We start from the raw sequence: 23478 nt of genomic DNA on the forward strand, positions 1-23478 counted from the left end.
ATTGGCAAAATAAACTTTCTAGAATACCAGTAAAAAAAAAAAAAAGGCAAATTCATTTTGCTTCTGTGACAAAAATACTCTTTCACTATGAATTTTGACTTGATTTTTTTTGGAAAATGAAAAATGGAAAAACAGTGTCTAAATTTTGTCCTATAAATATTGTCAAACTTTGTGAGAGAAGAGCAAAGCCATGGTCAACCAGAGGTTGAAATTCTTCAGAGATCTTTAAGCCATTTTTACAGTTTTTTCAAAGCCCAAGTCTGTTGAACTCCAATTTTGAGCACACACTATTATTAGATAGTTCTGAAAATGGCAACAAAGCCCTGCCCAGGTTGATTAATATTCTTTTTGTTCCTTTTATGGATAAAAATCAAAGAGTCATACTCAAACCTATAGTAATTTTGAGGAGAATATAAAAGAACAATAGATTTCCCTTTTCTTTAGCAGGGTTCAGTTCTTTATCAGCTGATTGCTTTAAGAAATTACAGATCGCTTTCATGTTAATATCCTTTCAAGTGGTTGATCTTAAAGATATTTAGCTTGTCTAGATTTCTTTGTTGTTTGAGAGTTTTATTTTGCTTTACCTGTTACCAATGTCAGAGAAGATCTCTGATCAAAAACAAACAAACAAACAAACTTGTTCATTTAATTTCAATGAAAAACTCTATAAGATGAAAGGATTGTTTGTTGATTTAATCTAAATTCTTACAATTGTAGCTTTTTTATCAATATTTTAAGCTACTGAATTCTCCTCCCCCCCCCTTTTTTTTTTGGTCCTTGATGTATGGGAATTAAAAAGTGGTATTCTCTGATCAACATGTTTTCTCTTCTTTTTCAAGAATCAATTAATTGTCTTGGTTAACTTTGCTTTTTTTTTTCTCCCCTTCTTCACTGTCCTAATTTCTGCTGTTCTAGTGGATATATGGTCTGTAGGATGCATTATGGGAGAAATGGTTCGTCACAAAATCCTCTTTCCAGGAAGGGATTGTATCCTTTGCTTTTTGTGTCAGTTTCGCCTATTTTATCTTAACCCTCTAAAACTTATTCTGCACATACCAGAACTGAAAAGGTAGGAGAAAAAAGTTGACTAGGATGATATTTATATGTTTTTGAATTTGACCAGTACCTGGAGAAAAAGCAGGAAGAAAATTAAATGATATTATGATTGTTTTAATTAGACTTTAAATTATGTTTTTCTTAAATACTTCATTTTATTTCCCCAAACAAATGTGACTTATACTCTCTGTCTTATGGAAATGAAGAAAATCTAGACCAGAAAATGGTAAATAAATTTGATAGCATTATTATATTAATTAAGAGGAAACCCAATCCTTTCCCTCAATATGTTGGTTCCTTTCCTTATATGACTATTGTCATATAGGAATATAGGAATGCGTGAATTTGTGTTGGTACCAATTTAAATTTGTCTGGGATGCAATATGGACTCCTATATGGCTCAATATAGCAATTTTCTCTCTAAAAACAATTGACTTATACATTTTAAATGTCAACAGTTAGTTTTCCAGTAGCTCAAGAAATATATGATTCAGAAATAGAACATTCCTTTCTCAAGATCAATGGTCACCAACATTATTCTTTCCCCATCTGAGTTCAACATTTTAAGCATCACCATTGACAAGTCCTGCCAATATTGCTTATACTATATTCTATCTGACTTTGTTAGGGAAGTTATCTTGGTCTTATTGTATTTAAGATGACAATTATTTTTAAAGCAAGGGAGAAAGAAAATAATTGATTTTCAGACCTTTCTAAAAACCAAGGCACTGGATTTGCAGGTGGATAAATAAAAATATACATATAAAAAAAAATTCACATGCATGAAAAGTGAAAAAGCATTGGCTCTGGAGTAAGAGGATATGGGTTCAAATCCTACTTCAAGTACTTACCACCTGTATAATATTAGGCAAGTCATCACTTAAACTGTCTAGATCTCAATTTCCTCTTTTATAAAAGGATGGCGTTGGATTAGATGGCCTTCAAGGTTCTTTCAAGCTATTGATCTATAATCCAAAGATAAGAAACTGTTTTATTTTCCAAAGAACAGATAATAATTTGGCAGTTTATTAATCAGAATACTTTAATGGCTGGCATGTCTATATTTTTGCTCATAATGATGCCTAAAATTCTGCAGGATACCTAAGACTAGTCCAAATTAAAATGATTCATTTAATTTAAAAAGATTAAATTAGTTTCAGTTCAGTTTTAAGATTAATCATATTTTAGTTTATTTCAGTCCTTTTGTAACTAGTAATCCTTATTTGATATCTAATTTACTGTCCCTTTAGTGTTTGTTGTTGAGGTAAGTCTGATCAGAGCGAAAGGGTTTTCTCATAAAATTAGGAGTTGATATGGAACTGTGCCCCAAAGGTAACCTTGGACCCAGAAGTGTCTCTGTATCCCAAAAACATAAAAAGGCAAAGGGGACCCACATGTGCAAAAATGTTTGTGGCAATCCTTTTTGTAAGGGCAAGGAACTGGAAGCTGGGTGGATGCCCAATTGGAGAATGGCTGAATAAATTATGATATGTGAATGTTATGGAATGTTATTGTTCTATAAGAATTGACCAGCAGGATGATTTCAGAGAGGTCTGGAGAGACTTACAAGAACTGATGCTAAGTGAAGTAAGTAGAACCAAGAGAACATTGTACATGGCAACAACAAAATTATATAATGATCAATTCTGATGGATGTGGTTCTTTTCCACAGAGAGGTGATTCAGACCAGTTCCAATGATTTTGTAATGGAGAGAACCATTTGCATCCAGAGAAAGGGTTATGAGGACTGAATGTGAATCACAACATAGTATTTTCACCTATTTTGTTGTTGTTTGTTTGCTTTTTGTTTTCTTTCTCACTTTTTCCTTTTTGATCTGATTTTTCTCGTGCAGCATGATAATTGTGGAAATATGTATGAAAGAATTGCACATGTTTATATTGGATTACTTGTGTCTGGGGGAGCAAATTAGGGGGAAGGGAAGGAGAAAAACTTTGAAACACCAAGGTTTTATAAGAGTGAATGGTGAAAACTATGCATGTATTTTGAAAATAAAAAGCTTTAAATAATAAAATAAAATAAAATTAGGCACTGAGAGACAAACAATTGATGATTTTGAATCTGATGAAGTGAGTATTATAAATAGGGAAGCTAGAGATAGTAAAATTATGGTATGAATATGGGACAAATATAAATATTTGGGGAGAGACAGACATAGAGAGAGAGATGGATAGACAGACACTCAGAGGCAGAAATACAGTCAGAAAAACAGAAAGAGAGACAGAATGAGAGATAGAGTCAGCCAAAAAAAGAGGACAAGTTTCAGAACTATATCAGCTATATCAGCTGAAACTGGAAATAGTTGATATTTCAGACACTAGAACTCTCAAGGGCAGGTGCAGCTTTCCTGGCTTTGGATAATAGGCCAGAGAGACAACATGGTATAGGAGATAGGCAAGAGTTCTGTCTCTGACATATACTGACTTGTGTGATCCTGGACAAGGTCATTCCATGTAAATGTTCTGAATAATGCTGGAAAACTATGATGCAGACTTGCAATGGTAGAAGGAATATCCTCTTCTGAAAAATCTGTGCACCAATTCCTATGTTCCCTACTAATAGTCTTAGAAAGATTTAATTGAATATAATTATTCAGAGGAATTCTATTCCCAAGCTATTCTGGGTAATGGACAACCACTTTAAATGTTTCAAGTATATAATGGTATTGTTATTTGTACCAAGACAAGAAATAGAACTCACATTCCATTTCTTCATAAGCATTAGTCTGTTCTGTTAGCTTTCACATAGAAGTAGAGCTGGGTATGTGCTTTCATTGGCATAATTAAATCTTGGAACAGGAAGTACTCTCTATCAGTTCAGGTTAATAAATCAGCATAAAAGGCATTTTGGTTTTTTTTTTTTCAAAATCTAAGAAAGAAGAAAACCTCAGAGACAAATTAACATCAGTATTCTTTTTTTGAAAGAAATAAAACCTTTTTATTTTCAAAGCATATGCATAGTTTTCAGCATTTACTCTTGAAAAATCTTGTGTTCCAAATCTTTCTCTCTCCCTTCCTTACTTCCCCCTCTCCTAGATATACAATAAACAAGAAAAATCAGATCAAAAAGGAAAAAATGAAAAAGAAAACAAAATGCAAGCAAACAAAAAAGTGAAAAATCAGTATTTTAAAAACCAAAGTAAAAAAATTGGGATGTGAGAAAACCACATACAGCATTTTTCTGTATTTCTTGGTATATAAATTTAAACTTTCAGTTATTCCTTGCTCTAGACTTATGAATACACTGATGTAGGAAATTCTTTATTCTAATTGCAGTTCAGCAAGTGTTCTGTAACTGAAATAGCCATTGAGATAGCTAACCAAAGTGATTCAGAGAGATGTACTCTTGACAAAAATAGAGAAATTCAGAAGAAGGGTGGGCTTGAAGGGAGAGAAAAGGAATGCAGTTTTGAACATATTAAATTTAATATTTCTATGAGATATCCAGTTTGAAATGTCCAAGTAGGGGAATGTTAAGTATAATATTAGAGCTCAAGAGAGAAACATTAGAGCTAGAAATAAAATACCTATCTGGAAATCATCAGCATAGAGGTGACAATTGAGTTCCAATTAGGATAAAGTCATCAAGAACTTTGAGAAAAGAGAAAACATGTATAGTAGTGGATGGATGATTCAACGATGACCCAGCAAAGGAAGTTGGGAAGGAGCAGTCAAAAAGATAAGAAGAGAAAAAAATATCATGAAAATTCAATGAAGGGAGAGTACATAGGAGGAAAATGTAGAATTATCAAGGACCAATGTTCCAAGAGGTTCTCTGAAGGAGTGACAAAAAGCTATCAGATCTGACAATTATGATAGCACTGGTAACTTTAGAAAATGCAGTTGAATGGCGAGGTTGGATGCCGCAGAACCAAAAAGAGTAGAGGTATAGCTTTTTCTTTTCTTGAGTTTGACTATGAAAAGGAAGAGAAATATACATCAATAATTTGTTTCTTTCTTCCCTTTCTCCCCAAATCCACCCTTCTTCTGAACTTTTCTATTTCTGTCAAGAGTACCACCACCCTCACACTTATTTTGGTTAACTTCTCATTCTCCTCTACTCTATTTCTACTCAATGGACATTTTGCCTTTTCTATCTTCTGTCCGTGCCTTCATGACTTTTTAAAAAATTATTTTATTTTATTTTATTTTTTAATTATAGTTTTTTATTTACAAGTTATATGCATGGGTAATTTTACAGCACTGACAATTGCCAAATCTTTTGTTCCAGTTTTTCCTCTTCTTCCCCTCATCCCCTCCCCCAGATGGCAGGTTGACCAATACATGTTAAATATGTTAAAGTATAAATTGGGCAGTTCTCTATATAGTTTGGAAATGAGGCCCTTATCAGAACCTTTAACTGTGAAGATGTTTTCCCAGTTTGTTGCTTCCCTTCTAATCTTATTTGCATTAGTTCTGTTTGTACAAAGATTTTTAATTTGATATAATCAAAATTTTCTATTTTGTGATCAGTAATGGTCTCTAGTTCATCTTTGGTCACAAATTTCTTTCTCCTCCACAAGTCTGAGAGATAAACTATCCTATGTTCCTCTAATTTATTTATAATCTCATTCTTTATGCCTAGGTCATGGACCCATTTTGATCTTATCTTGGTATATGGTGTTAAGTGTGGGTCCATGCCTAGTTTCTGCCATACTAATTTCCAGTTATCCCAGCAGTTTTTATCGAAGAATGAATTCTTATCCCAAAAGTTAGGATCTTTGGGTTTGTCAAACACTAGATTGCTATAGTTGACTATTCTGTCTTGTGAACCTAACCTTTTCCACTGATCAACTAATCTATTTCTTAGTCAATACCAAATGGTTTTGGTGACTGCTGCTTTATAATATAATTTTAGATCAGGTACAGCTAGGCCACCTTCATTTGATTTTTTTTCCATTAATTCCCTTGAGATTCTCGACTTTTTATTGTTCCATATGAATTTTGTTGTTATTTTTTCTAGATCATTAAAATATTTTCTTGGAAGTCTGATTGGTATAGCACTAAATAAATAGATTAGTTTAGGGAGTATTGTCATCTTTATTATATTCGCTCGGCCTATCCAAGAGCACTTAATATTTTTCCAGTTATTTAAGTCTGACTTTATTTGTGTGCAAAGTTTTTTGTAATTTTGCTCATATAATTCCTGAATTTCCTTTGGTAGATAGATTCCCAAATATTTTATGCTGTCAACAGTTATTTTGAATGGAATTTCTCTTTTTATCTCTTGCTGTTGGATTTTGTTGGTGATGTATAAAAATGCTGAGGATTTATGGGGATTTATTTTGTATCCAGCTACTTTGCTAAAATTATGAATTATTTCTAATAGCTTTTTAGTAGAATCTCTGGGGTTCTCTAGGTATACCATCATATCATCTGCAAAGAGTGATAGTTTGGTTCTCTCATTGCTTACTCTAATTTCTTTAATCTCTTTCTCGACTCTTATTGCAGAGGCTAGTGTTTCTAATATGATATTGAAATATATAGAGAACTGACTCAAATTTATAAGAAATCAAGCCATTCTTCAGTTGATAAATGGTCAAAGGATATGAACAGACAATTTTCAGATGATGAAATTGAAACTATTACCACTCATATGAAAGTGTTCCAAATCATTATTGATAAGAGAAATGCAAATTAAGACAACTCTGAGATACCACTACACACCTGTCAGATTGGCTAAGATGACAGGAAAAAACAATGATGAATGTTGGAGGGGATGTGGGAAAACTGGGACACTGATGCATTGTTGGTGGATTGTGAATGAATCCAACCATTCTGGAGAGCAATCTGGAATTATGCCCAAAAAGTTATCAAACTGTGCATACTCTTTGATCCAGCAGTGTTACTTCTGGGCTTATATCCCAAAGAAATACTAAAGAAGGGAAAGGGACCTGTATGTGCCAAAATGTTTGTGGCAGCCCTGTTTGTAGTGGCTAGAAACTGGAAATTGAATGGATGCCCATCAATTGGAGAATGGCTGGGTAAATTGTGGTATATGAATGTTATGGAATATTATTGTTCTGTAAGAAATGACCAGCAGGATGAATACAGAGAGGCTTGGAGAGACTTACATGAACTGATGCTAAGTGAAATGAGCAGAACCAGGAGATCATTATACACTTCAACAACGAGGATGTATTCTGATGGAAGTGGATTTCTTTGACAAAGAGACCTAACTCAGTTTCAATTGATAAATGATGGACAGAAGCAACTACATCCAAAGAAAGAACACTGGGAAATGAATGTGAACTATTTGCATTTTTGTTTTTCTTCCCGGGTTATTTTTACCTTCTGAATCCAATTCTTCCTGTGCAACAAGAGAACTGTTCGGTTCTGCAAACATATATTGTATCTAGGATATACTGCAACATATCTAACATATATAGGACTGCTTGCCATCTAGGGGAGAGGGTGGAGGGAGGGAGGGGAAAAATCGGAACAGAAGCGAGTGCAAGGGATAATGTTGTTAAAAAAAAATACCCTGGCATGGATTCTGTCAATATAAAGTTATTATAAAATAAAATAAAAAAAAATATATGTACATATACATATATAAAAGTATAAATTAAGCACAATATAAGTATACATGTCCAAACCGTTATTTTACTGTACAAAAAGAATCAGACTTTGAAATAGTGTACTATTAGCCTGTGAAGGAAATTAAAAATGCAGGTGGACAAAAATATAGGGATGGGGAATTCTATATAATGGTTCATAGTCATCTCGCAGAGTTCTTTTGCTGGGTGTAGTTGGTTCAATTCATTACTGCTCTATTGGAACTGATTTGGTTCATCTCATTGTTGAAGAGTATCACGTCCATCAGAGCCTTCATGACTTCTTGTTTGAACTACTGCATTTGCCTCTTAATTCTTCTCTATTACCATCTTCACACAACTGCCAAAATAATTTGCCTAATGCATAAATCTCAATGTGTCAGTTATCTACCTATAAACTATATTGGTCCCCTCCTATCTTGGGGACCAAATATAGACTCCTTTTGTTGGCATTTATAGCACTTTCAATCAATAGTTGTCAGAAATGGTAAAAATCATCTAAGGAGTTTTCTTAAGTATGGGGGAGAATGGGGGATATTCTGTATTCTGCAGGTATCATGGAAGAAAGCAGTAGAGAGGAAGAAATTTCCATTAAAGTGTGGAATAGCAACTACATCATCAATATTAACATCTACAAAGCTATAGATATTTCCTGAAATTTGACAAGTATGTGGAGGGAACTCTTTCACCTCTGCCTTTGTTTCCCAACTCTTAGTACAGTGTCTGACAGTAGACTTTTTGATCAATTGATTAATTATGCTATGACTGAACCTCAGACTTAAATATGCCTTTGTTTCCATCAAGGAAAAAATGAGTTCTTCAGTCTTATATTATTAAACATTGTAAATGCCATAAACCCCAAATAATGGGACAAGATCTTTAAAAAAAATAGCTTTTTATTTTTCAAAATACATGTAAAAATAGTTTTCAGCATTCACCCTAGCAAAACCTTATATTCTAATTTTTTCTCCTCCCTTCTACTCTTCTTCCCCCTCTCCCCTTCGCGACCCCCCCTGTCCCGTCCCAGACAGTAAGTAATCCAATATAGGTTAACCATGTGCAATTCTTCTAAACATATTTCCACATTTAAAATATTTTCTCTCTCTTTTTTTAAATTTAAATTTAAATTTTTTAAATAACTTTTTATTGACAGAACCCATGCCAGGGTAATTTTTTACAGCATTATCCCTTGCACTCACTTCTGTTCCGATTTTTCCTCTCCCTCCCTCCACCCCCTCCCCCAGATGGCAAGCAGTCCTTTACATATTGACTAGGTTACAGTATATCCTAGATACAATATATGTTTGCAGAGCTGAGCAGTTTTCTTGTTGCACAGGAAGAATTGGATTCAGAAGGTATAAATAACCTGGGAAGAAAAACAAAAATGCAAGCAGTTTATATTCATTTCCCAGTGTTCTTTCTTTGGGTGTAGCTTCTTCTGTCCATCCTTGATCAATTGAAACTGAATTAGCTCTCTTTATCAAAGAGATCCACTTCCATTAGAATACATCCTCAAACAGTATCATTGTTGAGGTATATAATGATCTCCTAGTTCTGTTCATTTCACTTAGCATCAGTATTTTCTCTTAATATTCTTTGAAAGCCATCATTTCATACTATTGCACATTATAATTAAACTGATCCATTAGACTATTTCTAATTTTATAATTTCTACATGGCAGTATTCTTTTTAGCATCTACTTTGGTTTTTCAAGAATTAATCAGGCTTGTCTTTTTCCCTGCAAAGGTCTTTTATCTTTTCAATGTTATTGTCTAAAATAGTTCAGAATGTAAGGGCTCATTTGTGATTAAAGTATCAAATAGTATGCAAGCACTCATGTCAAAGTATCAAGAATTTGCTTGCTTGGGAATATTCTCTTTTTGGAAGCTAATTTGAAATTTTTGTTTCATTTAAAAAAAATTGGTTTGTTATGAAAATAAGCTAGGAAAACTCAACCAGTCCTACAGGTGAATAAATGAATGTTTCAGCTGAGGAGGTATTGTAATAGACTTCTTACTACCTGGATTAGTGGAAGAGAGAGCATGAGAAACTCTAAGGCTGGGGAATGAATCAAAGCAATAGTTGAAATTGTGTTTGGGAATCTTGGATTTGAGGAACCATGGTGACATATCTTCCCTCGGGATTCCTACCAAGCATAATCATTTCCAGCAGTGGGTGATACTTTCATAGGTTTTTAAAATATTCTTGAAGTAGATGGAAGTAGAAATAATATATATTCACTACAATATCTTGAAAATCTAAAAATATCAATTTCTAGTTATGAGGAATGGTCATTTGTTTATTATTATATCTTAAAATTCACCTCTTAGTTTTTGTAACTTATTTTGATTGCGATTATTCATTCACAATATTTTAATATTGGTGGTAGGTGACAAAGTGGATAGAGCTTTGGGCCTAAAGACAGGAAGACCTAATTTCAAATGTGGCCTCAGACACTAGTTGGGTGATCCTGGGCAGATCATTTGACCTTATTTGTCTCAAGCTTCCTCATTTGTAAAATGAACTGGAGAAGAAAATGGTAAACACTCCAGCATCTTTGCCAAAAACAAACAAACAAACAAAAATCCAAATGGAGTTAAAGAAAGTCTTACTTGACTGAAAAGACAGAACAACAACAAATACTTTAATGCTGTGGTTCTCTTCTGAGCAGAGATGACATACCAAATGACATATATAGAACACAGATGGTATGGAAAACAGATGCTTATTCACTTTAGAGATTAAGCTCACTGGTATGTGGCCCATTTTTATTTTATAGTATTATGCAATCTTTTTTTTTTTTGGTATTATATCATTTTTAAGCACCCAATTTGAACTTTTTAATAGAATTGGCAAAAAAAAAATATTGAAGGGTACATTATAGAATAAAGTAGGAAAAAAAAAATTACCTGAATAATATTTCCTTTTAAAAGTAATTTAAAATAGATTTTGGGTATTATTTAAAAAATATATTAGACACAGAGAGAGAGAGAGATTTCGAGAGATTTCTGTTTTTGTTTTTGGCATGGCTTTATTCACTTTGTCCCTCTTTAGCAGTCTCTCCTCATCACTCTAATTTTCTATTTTACAATTTGATAATGGCAGATAAAAGAAAACATGTTTTAACTACATCTTAAATTTCATGGAGCTAGTTCAGGTGTGCACATATTTATTCCATATTGAACCATCCTATTTTAAAATTTAGCTTTTGTTACCATTGTAAAACAACTATACTTGTGCAAAAGAATCATCTTCTGGGGCTGGCCCATAATAGGTGCTTTCTTAGTAATTCATTAATGATGAAATAGACACAAGATTTTCTACTTAGAAACTGCATGGATAGGATTTAATGAAACTGAGGCAGTATATTCCAAACCATTTTTTTTAAAAATTAGAATTACCTTTCTGTTTTATTCAAATTTATAGACAAAAATAAATACATTTCATATGGAACATATTTTCTTTTGCCACCTCAGCTATTTTTTTAAAGCATATTATTTGAAAGAAGGTAAAAACTAGTTTGCATATTTTCCAAGCTAATATGTAATACAGACTCATTTATAATATAAATCATTAGGTTCCTAGTGAATAAATAGAAATTAATCTTTGGAAAAATAGGCAATATGAAGCATTTAATCAGAATTGCAAAGTCACATTATTATTAGAATACATTAGCTACCCAAAGGTAGCTAATGTTAGTTCAATAACAGAGTAATGAGGGGAAGATTATGCTTGGTGTCCTGAGCAGTGCTTCTACTGACATGCAAAGGCTGTCATTAGATATAAATAATATAAAGCTAGCCTTCTATTTTGTAACACATTTGTAACACATCTTCATTTATTTGTTCTACTGCTATTGTGTTCTTTTTTTTCCCACTTGATATATAATTACTACAGCGCATATCTGAAAAAATTATTAAAGGGAAAGTACATTCTTTAGCACTGATCTTATCCTTCTTGCAATGACGGGTAGGGACAGGTGCTATTCTCACTCTTTCCCTTATTATCCCTGTAGGGATTGCTGTCGATATATGTATACTTATATAGATATGTATACACACACACATACACATACCCATATATATATGCATAGATATAAGTAACAAATATCTATCTAGTTGGATATGTATTTATATATCAATATATTTATGCTACACTGTATATTTTGGACAGTAACTAGATGTATCTTGAATCAAACAAAAATATCCAGTTTATAAAGAATTCCTATACCTTAGTATAGGATAATATATAAATAGATATGTTTTATATAGATACATTTATATGTATACATATCTACCTATTATCTTACTGTTCTTAAATTTCTTAAAGACTACAAAGCCAAATGTTTACAAGCTATGCCATATAAGAATATATTTGTGTCCTTGTAAAAGTCTTATTTATCTAAGTCTTAGATAAATAACACAGTAAATACCACCTATGAAGTTGGATGTTTGATGCTAAAAGGTTGGCCCCACCTTAGCATTTTTGTAATTATCAATTGTTAATTAAATTTTATAAGGATTTTTTTTTTTTTAGAAATGAAGACATTTAAATAAAAACGTTAAAATTTTGGTTTTAAAAGTTGAATTTGTTCTTTAACATTACTCAAGTAGTATCAATATTTATTAGAAATTTTTTATTCAATTACTCATGTTCTTCCACAAATAACATCAGTCTGTTTATTACAGCTTTCTTTTCCCCACAGATATTCATGTAAGAATTTCTCTTGAAAACTAGCTAATTAGGCTTTTATTTTTTTTTTTATGGTTTTTGATGAGGCAATGATGATGTCCATTCTCATCTATTCCTAATAAATAATATATTCAGTTCTTGTATTTTTCCCCATAATAGCAAAAACTTTACTCATTCACTCTTTTCAGGGAAAGAGCAGTATGAATTATAGAAACTTAGAACCAAATATTTTTCAGAGAAATTCTATTTAATTATTTCAAAGACCTTGTCATCTTCCTATAAACAAATAAACAAACAAAATATTGCTTTCTCATTCAACCTCCTGGATTATCACATCTTTAATTTATTTATGACTTATTTATGATTATGCTATCACATTATAACTGATCAAGACATGCTTTTCCAGTGTGACATATAGATAGGGATTTATGGGAGTGCTTTGAATTATATCAGTGTATTATTGAATTATAACTGAGAAAGTGTAAAAATCAAATTAAACTCTTGAATTTTGTTATAAACTTTACTTTTTCTTAGTGTGTAGAAATCATGTTAGTGCAAAAAAGAATGGGGAATGTCAGTAAATAATCATTCATTAAATTCCTTCTATATTCCACCCACTATGTTAAGAAGAGAAAAGACCCTGCTTTCAAGGAACTTACAATCTAATGAGGAGAGACAACATGCAAACAACTAGGTTCAATCAAGATATAGACTAGACAAATTGGAGATAATCAAAAGAGGGAAGGAGCTAGAATTAAGAGGATTTAAGGAATCCTTCCTGTTGAAGATAGAATTTTAGCTAGGTCTTGAAGGAAGCCCGGGAAACCAGAAGGAAAAGATGAGGAGAGTGGGTACTCCATGCATGGGAGATATCAAAAGAAAAATTTCAGATGTAAGAAAATGGAGTGTCTTGTGGAGGAATAGTATGGAGGCCAATGTCACTGGGTTGCAGAATTCTTGATGAGGTGTATAATGAGAAGAGTTGTGTTTGTTGGGGGGGGGGGGGGGGGGTTGGAGCAGAGGAATCTGGAATAGGTGCTTCCAGGTCATGAATGGCTTTGACCATCAAAAAAAGGTTTGCCTAGAGGCATTAGAGAGTCACTGGAGCTTACTGAAGTGTGATTGAGAATGGGGTTGGGGAGTGACATAATCAGAGTTGCACTTTAAGAAAATCTCTTTGGCACCTGAATGGATGATGGGACTTGTGTAAGCAAGAAATGGCCTTGACTATTCTACCAACTAGCTAATTTTCACACTTTTTTTTCCCCCTGAGGCAATTGGGGTTAAGTGACTTGCCTATTCTCTCACAGCTAGAAAGTCTTAAGTGTCGGAGAGCTGATTTGAACTCAGGTTCTCCTGACTTCAGGGCTGGCGCTCTATACACTGCGCCACCTAGTTGCCCCCAATTTTCAAACTTTTGATAATTGCTTAGAGCAAAGACTATGTTTTTGTTTAGTTTAAATTTTTCTGAAAAGAGATGTATTTGGAAGACTTTTGTGTTCCTCCCATGATCATATTTTCCTGAACCAAAAACTGAGAATGTAATTCCTTTAAATAATATTATTTTAAAAAATAAACTAAAAATCTTATTAAAAATTCACTTTCTTTTCTGGGCATTAGAAAATACAAGGTGTATGGTAGCCATGCATACTACATAAAAGATTTTTAAAAATACATATAAATGACAGAAGAAATTTACAAACATAACTATCCCAAAATTGGCAGTAATAAAACTAATAGCATATGTAATTTCTAACATGCAAGTTCTTTGGAAAATATTATGACAAGTGTCTTATTTTATGTAGTAAATTTATTTATAAAGAGTTGACTTTTTGGAAGTCAAGTCATATTTTAAATTCCCAAAGGTAGCTTTGAACTTTATATATTAAATTACATAGAACTGTCCAGATGGATTTAGCCACAATTTTTTTTTATCTTTTTCAATCCATTCATAACACATTTCCCAATATCGTAATAAAATCATTTTATAAAGGAAATAATTACTTCTTAATTCATCTTTGGTTGAGTTACAACTTAGAAAAGCATAGACTCATAGTTGGAAGGAATCTTAGGAGTTGCCTTTAAATGAAGCAATCAATTCTACAATGTTGGGGAGTTCACTACCTCATAAGGTTCCTATTGCTTACCATTTTTAACACAATTCTAATTGTTAGCCATTTCTTCTTTATATTATCAAAATGTGCTTCTTTTTATTGCCATTTATCCTTCTTGTCTCCTATGCAGCCTAGCAAAAATTTATTAGTTGTTTCACAAAATAGACATTAAAATATTTTGCAGAAGCTATCATATTTCTGTAAGTATTCTATAGGGAAAACATCTTTATTTCCTTCAACTAATCCTTGTGATATAATTATATTTATATTTACCAATTTAAGATCTACTGAGTAACAAGTCCTTTCCCCAGAACAACCACCTGATAAGAATTGATATTTTTCAGATGAGAAAACAGATGTTCAAAGAGGTTAAGAAATCACTTAAACTTTATTTGCTTTAATAAACAGGGAAAGAAAATGGCAAACCACTTCATTATCTTTGCCAAGAAAATTTCATAAACAATATGATCCACAGCATTATAAAGAATTGGGTACAAGGGAACTACTGAACAACATACACACATTAGAATCTTATGAGAGCTCTGTGTGTCTCTCTTTCTTGTCTCTGTGTCTCTGTTTCCACTTCTCTGTCTTTCTCTCTGTTTCAGATTCAGGCTCTTATCTAAGATTGATGGCTGTTGTTTTTTTCCTAGTTAGTCACTGCAAAAGTTTTTCAATTTCATGTTCTTGAAATTGTATTTTGCCACTATCTCTTAAGCATTTATTCTTACCCTTAGTTGTGAAAGGGATATAATTGCTTGCTTTCTAATATTTTTATGGTCTGATACTTAATATTCAGATCACATTTCCAGTTTTTGAATTTATTATGGTTTATTGTATAAGATTTTGTTCCAAATATAATTTTTGCTAAATTACTTTCCAGTTTTCCTAGCAATCCTTGTCATATGGAAATTTTTTCCCAAGTAATTTATATTTGGGGTTTTATAGAATGGGGTTAATGTGTTCATTATTTTAGTTTCTCCTTTGTATAGATTATTCCATCACCTCCTTTTTGGTACTTTTTAATTTGAGTATTTTATAATTTTGAAATAAGTTAATTTTTGAATATTCAGTTTCATATGTTTAAAAATTATTTATACATTATTTTTAGTGGTTTCCTTTTTTCCTTTTAATAATTTGATTTTATTCTCAACATTCGTGTTTTTAACATTTCATATTTATCACATTGATTATCACAGCATATATATCAAGATATAGAATATTATGTATTTGATGATTTTTATTATTTAGGATAAAATTTCATCTTAAATTTTATCGATTTTATTGGTTTTTTAATTTTGATTTTCTTTGTATCTTGGATTTATGATATTTTAAATTACATATAGTTTATTAATTCTTTTTCTATTTTGTTAATTTATGTTTTAGGTGGTTTTTCCTTTAATTTATGTTTTAGGTGGTTTTTCCTTTTGCTGCATCACAAAGCTGGTAGGCTTTCATCTACCTAGTTATTGTTCAGATGATCTGTGCTTTGACCTATTAATTATTTATTATTTCATTATTTAATCTAGTTTTACAGATCATGGCACAATTTTATTATACATTCCTGTTTTTTTTAATTTATTTGAAATTTATTTGTGCCTTCAGATGTTATATATATACACATCTGTATGTATATAAAATTTGGTGCTGAGGAATAAATATATGCTTTAGTGATCCTATTCATTTGTTGAGTTTCTATTTTATTTTATTTTATAATATTTGTTCAGTTTTAGATATTATAAAGTATCCTACTATAATTGTGTTACAATGCCTCCAGATCATTGACGAACGAAAATACTACCTCATACATTTATTAACTATGTGACTCTGGGCAAATCACTTGACCTCTCTAGGAGAATTTCCTTTTGTAAAATGAAGACAAAAATAGGTGTCTATCTTCCAGGATTGTGAGGTATATTTGTAAAGTGCTTTACAAACCTTCGATTGTTATATAAGTGCTATCTAGTATTAGTTTAGATCTTCAATTATATTCCTTTATCCTTCTATTTCTTTTTGTGTTTCTTTAGAACTCTTTAAAACAACTTTGTTGCTGAATTTAAAAAACCCTATTTTCTTTGATCATTAAGTTTAGCTTTAAATCTGCCTTTCCTATGAGGTATATTTGCAGTATGGGCAATACATTGAAACATTCCTTTGAAAATATTTTGCTTTCTTTTTTTTCTTTGCTTTTTGTTTATTTTTGAAACCAAAAAATCATAATACATTATCATCCAAGTATCAATCCAAAGAAGATATTATATATTTTAAAATTTAAATGTCAGTCTTAACTTTTATTTATTCCAACTTACATTTTCATACATTTAGATAATTGCATATCTCTATTTTTTAATTGCCTCATTTTCTCCTTAAATATCTTCAGAACTTTATGACAAATTGATTTCATCATGAAAATTATTGAAACTATTTAGTTGCAAAGCAAAATGCTTTACAATTTTTTATGAAACATGCTTTTTCTTAATGGTGAGGAAAGTGTACATTTTTTCTTACTCAGTTTATTCTACAATAATTGAAACATATTAAATTTCATTGTGCTATGATGCTAAGTTAAAGGAAAAAAGGAATTATTTAGGATAGATTTGATGGCCATGTTATATTTCAAATGATGACTCTGTTGAATATATAGCATGGTAAACTTGATAAGTGATGATGTAACTAAAGTCACATGACCATTTAGTTCTCATTTTTGGTTTGAGTCAAGTATCCTTCAGTAGTAAATTGTGAATCATTGTCTTTATGCTACACAGCTTCTTGATGTAAAATTAAATGTTTCATAGATGAGTTCAAGAAATATATCTTTTTTTATTATCTAGGTTTCTAAAAGGAGGAAGAGTTTTTCATGTAAATTGTATTTAATCAGCTTAGAAGTTTGTATGTTAATATATCTACATAGTCATAAGGCACATGATAACATTAACATTCTTCCTTTTATAAGGATGCCTTTTCTCTATGTATGTTATACACATGTGATTTACATTTATACTTATGATCTGACTGCTAAGGAATTCTTTTTTTTTTTTTTTAGTAGTAAAATATTTATTTTTTATTTTATTTTATTTTTTTGGGTTTTTTGTTTTGTTTTTTTAAAATTATATATTTTATTTTATAATAACTTTATATTGACAGAATCCATGCCAGAGTAATTTTTTTTTTAACAGCATTATCCCTTGCATTCACTTCTGTTCTGATTTTTCCCCTCCTTCCCTCTACCCCCTCCCATAGAGGGGAGTCCTATATATGTTAGATATGTTGCAGTATATCCTAGATACAATATGTTTGCAGAACCAAACAATTCTCTTGTTGCACAGGAAGAATTGGATTCAGAAGGTAAAAATAACCTGGGAAGAAAAACAAAAATGCAAATAGTTCACATTCATTTCCCAGTGTTCTTTCTTTGGATGTAGCTGTTTCTGTCCATCATTTATCAATTGAAACTGAGTTAGGTCTCTTTGTCAAAGAAATCCACTTCCATCAGAATACATCTTCATACAGTATCGTTGTTGAAGTGTATAATGTCTCCTGGTTCTGCTCATTTCACTTAGCATCAGTTCATGTAAGTCTCTCCAAGCTTCTCTGTATTCATCCTGCTGGTCATTTCTTACAGAACAATAATATTCCATAACATTCATATACCACAATTTATCCAGCCATTCTCCAGTTGATGGGCATCCATTCAATTTCCACTGCTAAGGAATTCTTAAACATTGCTTTACATCATAGTTTTAAGCAAGTTTCGTTAAATATCAGCTATTTTGTTTTTCCATCAGTTATTATTACTCTTTTCAAGAGAAGCATTAATCATTTTGCATCCTTTCCCACTCTAATTTCAATTCTTGACAATTTTTCTACATCCTTAAGTTGCAGTTAAGAACTAAGTTGCTGATTTCTTTTTTACTATAGCTTAACACTGTCAAATTATCTATTATATAAAGAGAAATTGTGGTGATTTATATTTCAGTTTTAGAAATTATCAGGAAAGTATCAAAGTTATTATATAATAAAAAGGTTTAAGTTTTGACTAGTACAATACTACTTTTTTCTATGCTTTAAATTTGTATTTTTAGCGAATAAGGTTTATCTTGTCTTTTGCCAGGGATGACAAATCTTGTTCAATTGAATTTTGAAAATCTATGGGTCAGACTAATCTCTAGGACTGCCACCAACCACTTGAGTGGATTGTTACTGCTTTACTTTAAAAAAAAACAACCTGAATATCATGTTCCTTACTATGCATTGTGATTAGAACTTTTCCTTGAAATTTCCATTCTTTAGGAAGCACATATAATTTTAAAAATTAGTAATTGCTTCTTTGAAGGAAATCAAGTGTACCCTCTCCACTATAGTTCTTTGAGTGATGTATTTAATTTTTGTAGAATACTACTCTTAAAATTCACAAAGCTGGTGGTGAGATGGACCAGGTCTTAAGTTGTTCTCCAAGAAAGCATTAATTGGACAATTTAAAAAATGTTAATAATTTTAATTAACTTCTAAATAACTTCTTCACACATACCAATAGGCACCCAACTTTTATAACAATTAAGTACTATTTAGCAAAACTGGCAATGTCTGGAACTAGGTGTCTCATCCTGAACCTAGTGTTCACAACTTGCATGAGGAGATGGTATTGTACTTCATCAGTCCTCTGAAGTGAAAATCAATCATGTCATTGATAAGAGTTTTGAATCCTTTAGTGTTTTTCTTTTTTTCATTATTATTTCCTCATGGGTTAGAGATATGATTGATTTGTTTAGTTGTTTCAGCTGTGTTCAACTCTTAGTTACTCCACTTGTGGTTTTCTCGTTAAAGATAGTGGAATGATTTGCCATTTCCTTCTCAAGCTCATTTTACAAATTCAATGTTTGTGCTTATTTATATTAAATATAACTATAGCTTTGTGAATTTGAAAAACATTTTATGGTTAATATTACATGGAAGTGATGTTGATTTCTGGAAAGATATTTATGGTGTGATATCATTGTGTCATTAGGAGGCTAATTCTTTTCATACAAATGCTATAGTTTTTAGAAATTTAGGCTGTTATTGAAGAAAAATATAATTAATTATATATAAGATAAATTTAAAGTAGATGGCATTTCATTTTAAAGGGGAAGACAATTAGAAGAAACAATAAGAAAGGTATTTTACAGAGGGCAGAATTTGAATTGTATACTGCAGGAAGCCAGGGAGGCTAAAAGGTGAAGGGGAAAAGGAACTTAAGAGGAAAAATGAAAGGAAAAAAGAAAGGAATATGTGGAACATGTTCTAGGAATGGAGGACAGCCAGTAGCAAGATACTGAGATGAGAGATGGCTCAGTAGACAAAGAAAGTGGATTGTGAACTGTATGAGAGGAAGACACTTTGTAAAGTCTTTGGTATAGTAATTAATCCTCATATTCTCAGCAATATTAAGAGAATTTTCTAGAGTGAGTGAGAAGTTAAATGACTTCCCTAGTCGTTAGATGCATCTAAACACAATAGACACATCTTTTGAGTGTTTAAGGTGGGAAATGAACTTAGTCTTTGGCTTTGACCAATATTATGACATATTGCCTCTCAAGATCAATAGTTGTTTGAAAAAATAATTGATTCCATTTTCTTTCAAGATAATAGATTGAACCATAGTAGAATTTATCATTTTTCTTGGCATTCTTGATGCCAAATTTGTCAACTCATGTTATCATAATTAATCATATGAAATATTGAACAATTGACTTGAAGAGAAAGGAGAAAGCAATTTATGCCAAACATGGAAAAATAATATTTAAAACAAAATTTCCTATCTTAGATGTAATTGGGGAATCATAATGGAAACACATGCTTACTCCAGGATTCTAAATTTCAGGGTTATTTGACTGTCATTTATATATAATTTCTACTTCTAAGTCATCTAGGATTAATTTAACTCTGATTACACAGTTTTTATCAGGAAGGAACTATTTTAGTCACTGGGAGTATGAAAATAAAACAACAACTGGCATGGATTGATTTCACAAAGCTGATATTTTTGCATAAGACTAGTACATAGAGATGAGGGATAAATCTTGTGATTTCATTGATATGGGGGAAGCAAGGGATTAAGTATTTATATAGTACCTACTGCATGCTAGGCACTGTCCTACAAACTTGAGGAACCTCTCATACAAGGAAACTCCCTCTACCTAAACAAATAAAAACAATTTCTCTTGCACTTAGCGAATTTCTACAAGGTGGGGAGGTTAAATGTTTTACTCAGAGACAGTCAGCCAGTATGTATCAGAAGTAGAAGCTGAACACAGATCTTCCCAGATTCTATGCCAGCTCTCTGGTCACTGCATTATATCTTATCTATTAATAAATAAATACAAAATAATAGAAGAAATGAAAAAATACTAATAGAAAATTGTTCTCCAGGTATTTGATTACATTACCCTGGAATCCAGAGTTATCCTTTGCATGCATGGTATTTTGTTTTGGGGGTGAGGGAGGAAAGTTTGAAATGTTTAGTCGAGTCATCAGGGAAGAATCCAAGTGATGATTGTTATCAAAGATTAAAATTTCCATAGAAATTCATTATTTAAAAATTCTTGTGACAGTGACTGGGAATCTGGAGAAATAATTATTCACATTGTCAGGTAACAATAGCTATAGTCTACTAGCTTTTTTCCCTTAACTGTTTGATCCTCAGATATTGATCAATGGAACAAAGTAATTGAGCAATTAGGAACACCATGTCCAGAATTCATGAAGAAATTGCAACCCACAGTAAGAAACTACGTGGAGAATCGGCCCAAGTATGCAGGTCTTACTTTCCCTAAGCTCTTTCCAGATTCCCTCTTCCCTGCTGACTCCGAGCACAATAAACTTAAAGGTATGTCAAGCCAACATTTTTTTTTTGTGCCTTAGTGTGAAAGATTGCTCTTGGTAGTCTTTTCCTTAAATTCTCCATATAGGAATAGGGCCATGAACATCGTCTTTGGGACATGAATAAAGGAAGGGAAATAAATTCTATGTGATACAAAATAAAATTTCTTCTTTTATTTGATATTCAGAATGTAGCATATGTTCATGTTCAACTTTAGGAGGTGAAAATAAGCCTTCAATGAATCAATAAATGTTTTTTTCATCTGCCACTCTGGGTTTATGCTTTCCTTCCCTTTCTCTTTGTGATAACTAACATTTGTATAATAAGGTTGCAAAGCATTAGATTATATTATTTGAGCCTCATAATACCCATAGGATATAATTAGTATCATTGTTATTGTTCCTGTTTTACAAATGAAGAAACTGAGAATTGAAGGAGTAAATGACTTGCTCAGAGACCCATATCTTTAAGAGATAGAATTTGATGAGTATTGCTTTATGCCATGTTCTGTGCTTTCCTCTTCTCTGTGTGTGTATGTGTGCGAGTTTGCAAATGGGAACAATGGGAAAGCTTTGCAATAAAAATTTTCAGCTTAAAAAGTTTTTCAATATTTTATGAGTTTTAAAATGAGAATGTGCATTTATCTCATTTGTCTAGTTTTAGACTACTAGAACTATCTGTAGATGAACATAATGAATAAAATTTCAGTTTCAGAAGCAAACTGGTGGCAACTAGAAATATAGTCTTGCTTTTAATGGTGAAATCTTTCTGAATGAAATTATGCTGAAATCCATTAAAACAAATTATCATTTTTATCATCATGCTATTGGCAAAATAATTTTACTGTTTAAAATTATAGTTACATAATGTATCATTACAATCACAAATGTTAGTAAATTATGATATCCATAAAAATATTTTTCACTAAGTGATTTTAGAGTAGTGATTTTCATAGAATCAAGCTATCTTTCTATGATTAACTTCATTATTCTTATTGACATGATAAAACAGAGACCATTTCTACCTTGTATTAGTAGAAAAAATAACTAGAGTTCGCCCTTAGCAAAGCTATATGAATGAAATCCAATTGTTTATCTCTCTATTTCTAACAATGCACAAATCTCACCAAATGAATATCTAACTTAGATAAATCACATTGTTCTAGGATTTATAATTTATAATATCAAAGGAGGGAAATTTTAAGGTTATTTTAACTCTTCAGACTCTTGAATAAAACACTCTAGAGATATATGGAAATAGAAAATTCATTTTGTTTTCTAGAAGGTCAAAAACTTTGATCAATGTTTGAAATGAAGATTCACATTTGATCCACACCAGTAAATACTTTATTCTCTCCCTTTTTTCTTTCTCTTTGCACTACCTTCTCTCCACCCAGTCACTTAGAATTTTATTACTATTATTATTATTTTTATTTTATAATTTCAGCCAGCCAAGCCAGGGACCTTTTGTCAAAGATGCTAGTCATTGATCCAGCCAAAAGGATATCAGTGGATGATGCCTTACAGCATCCATACATCAACGTCTGGTATGATCCTGCAGAAGTGGAGGCGGTAAGGCATAGTTTTTTTCATTTTCCATCCATAAATGGAACATAGTTGGGCTTTATCAAGCTGTAAAAATGAGAAAGTAACCATGGGCCTAATGAAAGAAATTAGATTTCTCCTCCCCACCTACCATTTACTTAATCCAGTTAATTATTTGTTACCTTTTCTCTAATATTCAAGAAGTTATTTTGTTCTCTGTATTTCTCATGTCTCAGTTTCTTGAGGAAGAAAATTCCTTATTCCAAGACATATAGAATACAAAATCTACAGCTTCTTTTTGTATATATTTAAACCATTTATATTATTCCTTTTTGCTATCTTTGTAATGTAGCAAACAAAACATAGAATTTGTTGTTTTGTCTCTATTTCATTTTTTAAAATACCACACCTATAATTTATAATGTTGGAGCATTATAACCCCCATTGCTTTCATCATTGTCCACTCTATTCAAATATCTTCCTTTGTTGTTTCAGGTAAGAGGGAGGGAGACAAATTTTTTTCCCAATTAAATTAGCTTATCAGTCAGTTGAATATCAGTCTTTTGAGCAATATCTTTATTTGTGTCAATACTAATTGATGATATTGAATCATGTCAGTTGATTAATAGAAGCTAAC

General features: G+C 31.6%; 1 protein-coding gene across 4 annotated transcripts in view; it reads left to right on the forward strand.

Moving 5' to 3' along the window:
- Positions 1–23478, forward strand: part of MAPK10 (mitogen-activated protein kinase 10) — a 174204-nt gene that overhangs the window by 121950 nt on the left and 28776 nt on the right. For all 4 annotated transcript variants that reach the window (XM_051967700.1, XM_051967699.1, XM_051967698.1 and 1 more), the window contains 3 exons: positions 916–987; positions 21121–21303; positions 22744–22868. In XM_051967700.1, coding sequence (XP_051823660.1) covers positions 916–987; positions 21121–21303; positions 22744–22868 — 380 coding nt within the window. The remainder of the gene's footprint in view (positions 1–915; positions 988–21120; positions 21304–22743; positions 22869–23478) is intronic.

This window comes from Antechinus flavipes, chromosome 6 (genome assembly GCF_016432865.1).
Source record: "Antechinus flavipes isolate AdamAnt ecotype Samford, QLD, Australia chromosome 6, AdamAnt_v2, whole genome shotgun sequence".
Classification (NCBI taxonomy): domain Eukaryota; kingdom Metazoa; phylum Chordata; class Mammalia; order Dasyuromorphia; family Dasyuridae; genus Antechinus; species Antechinus flavipes.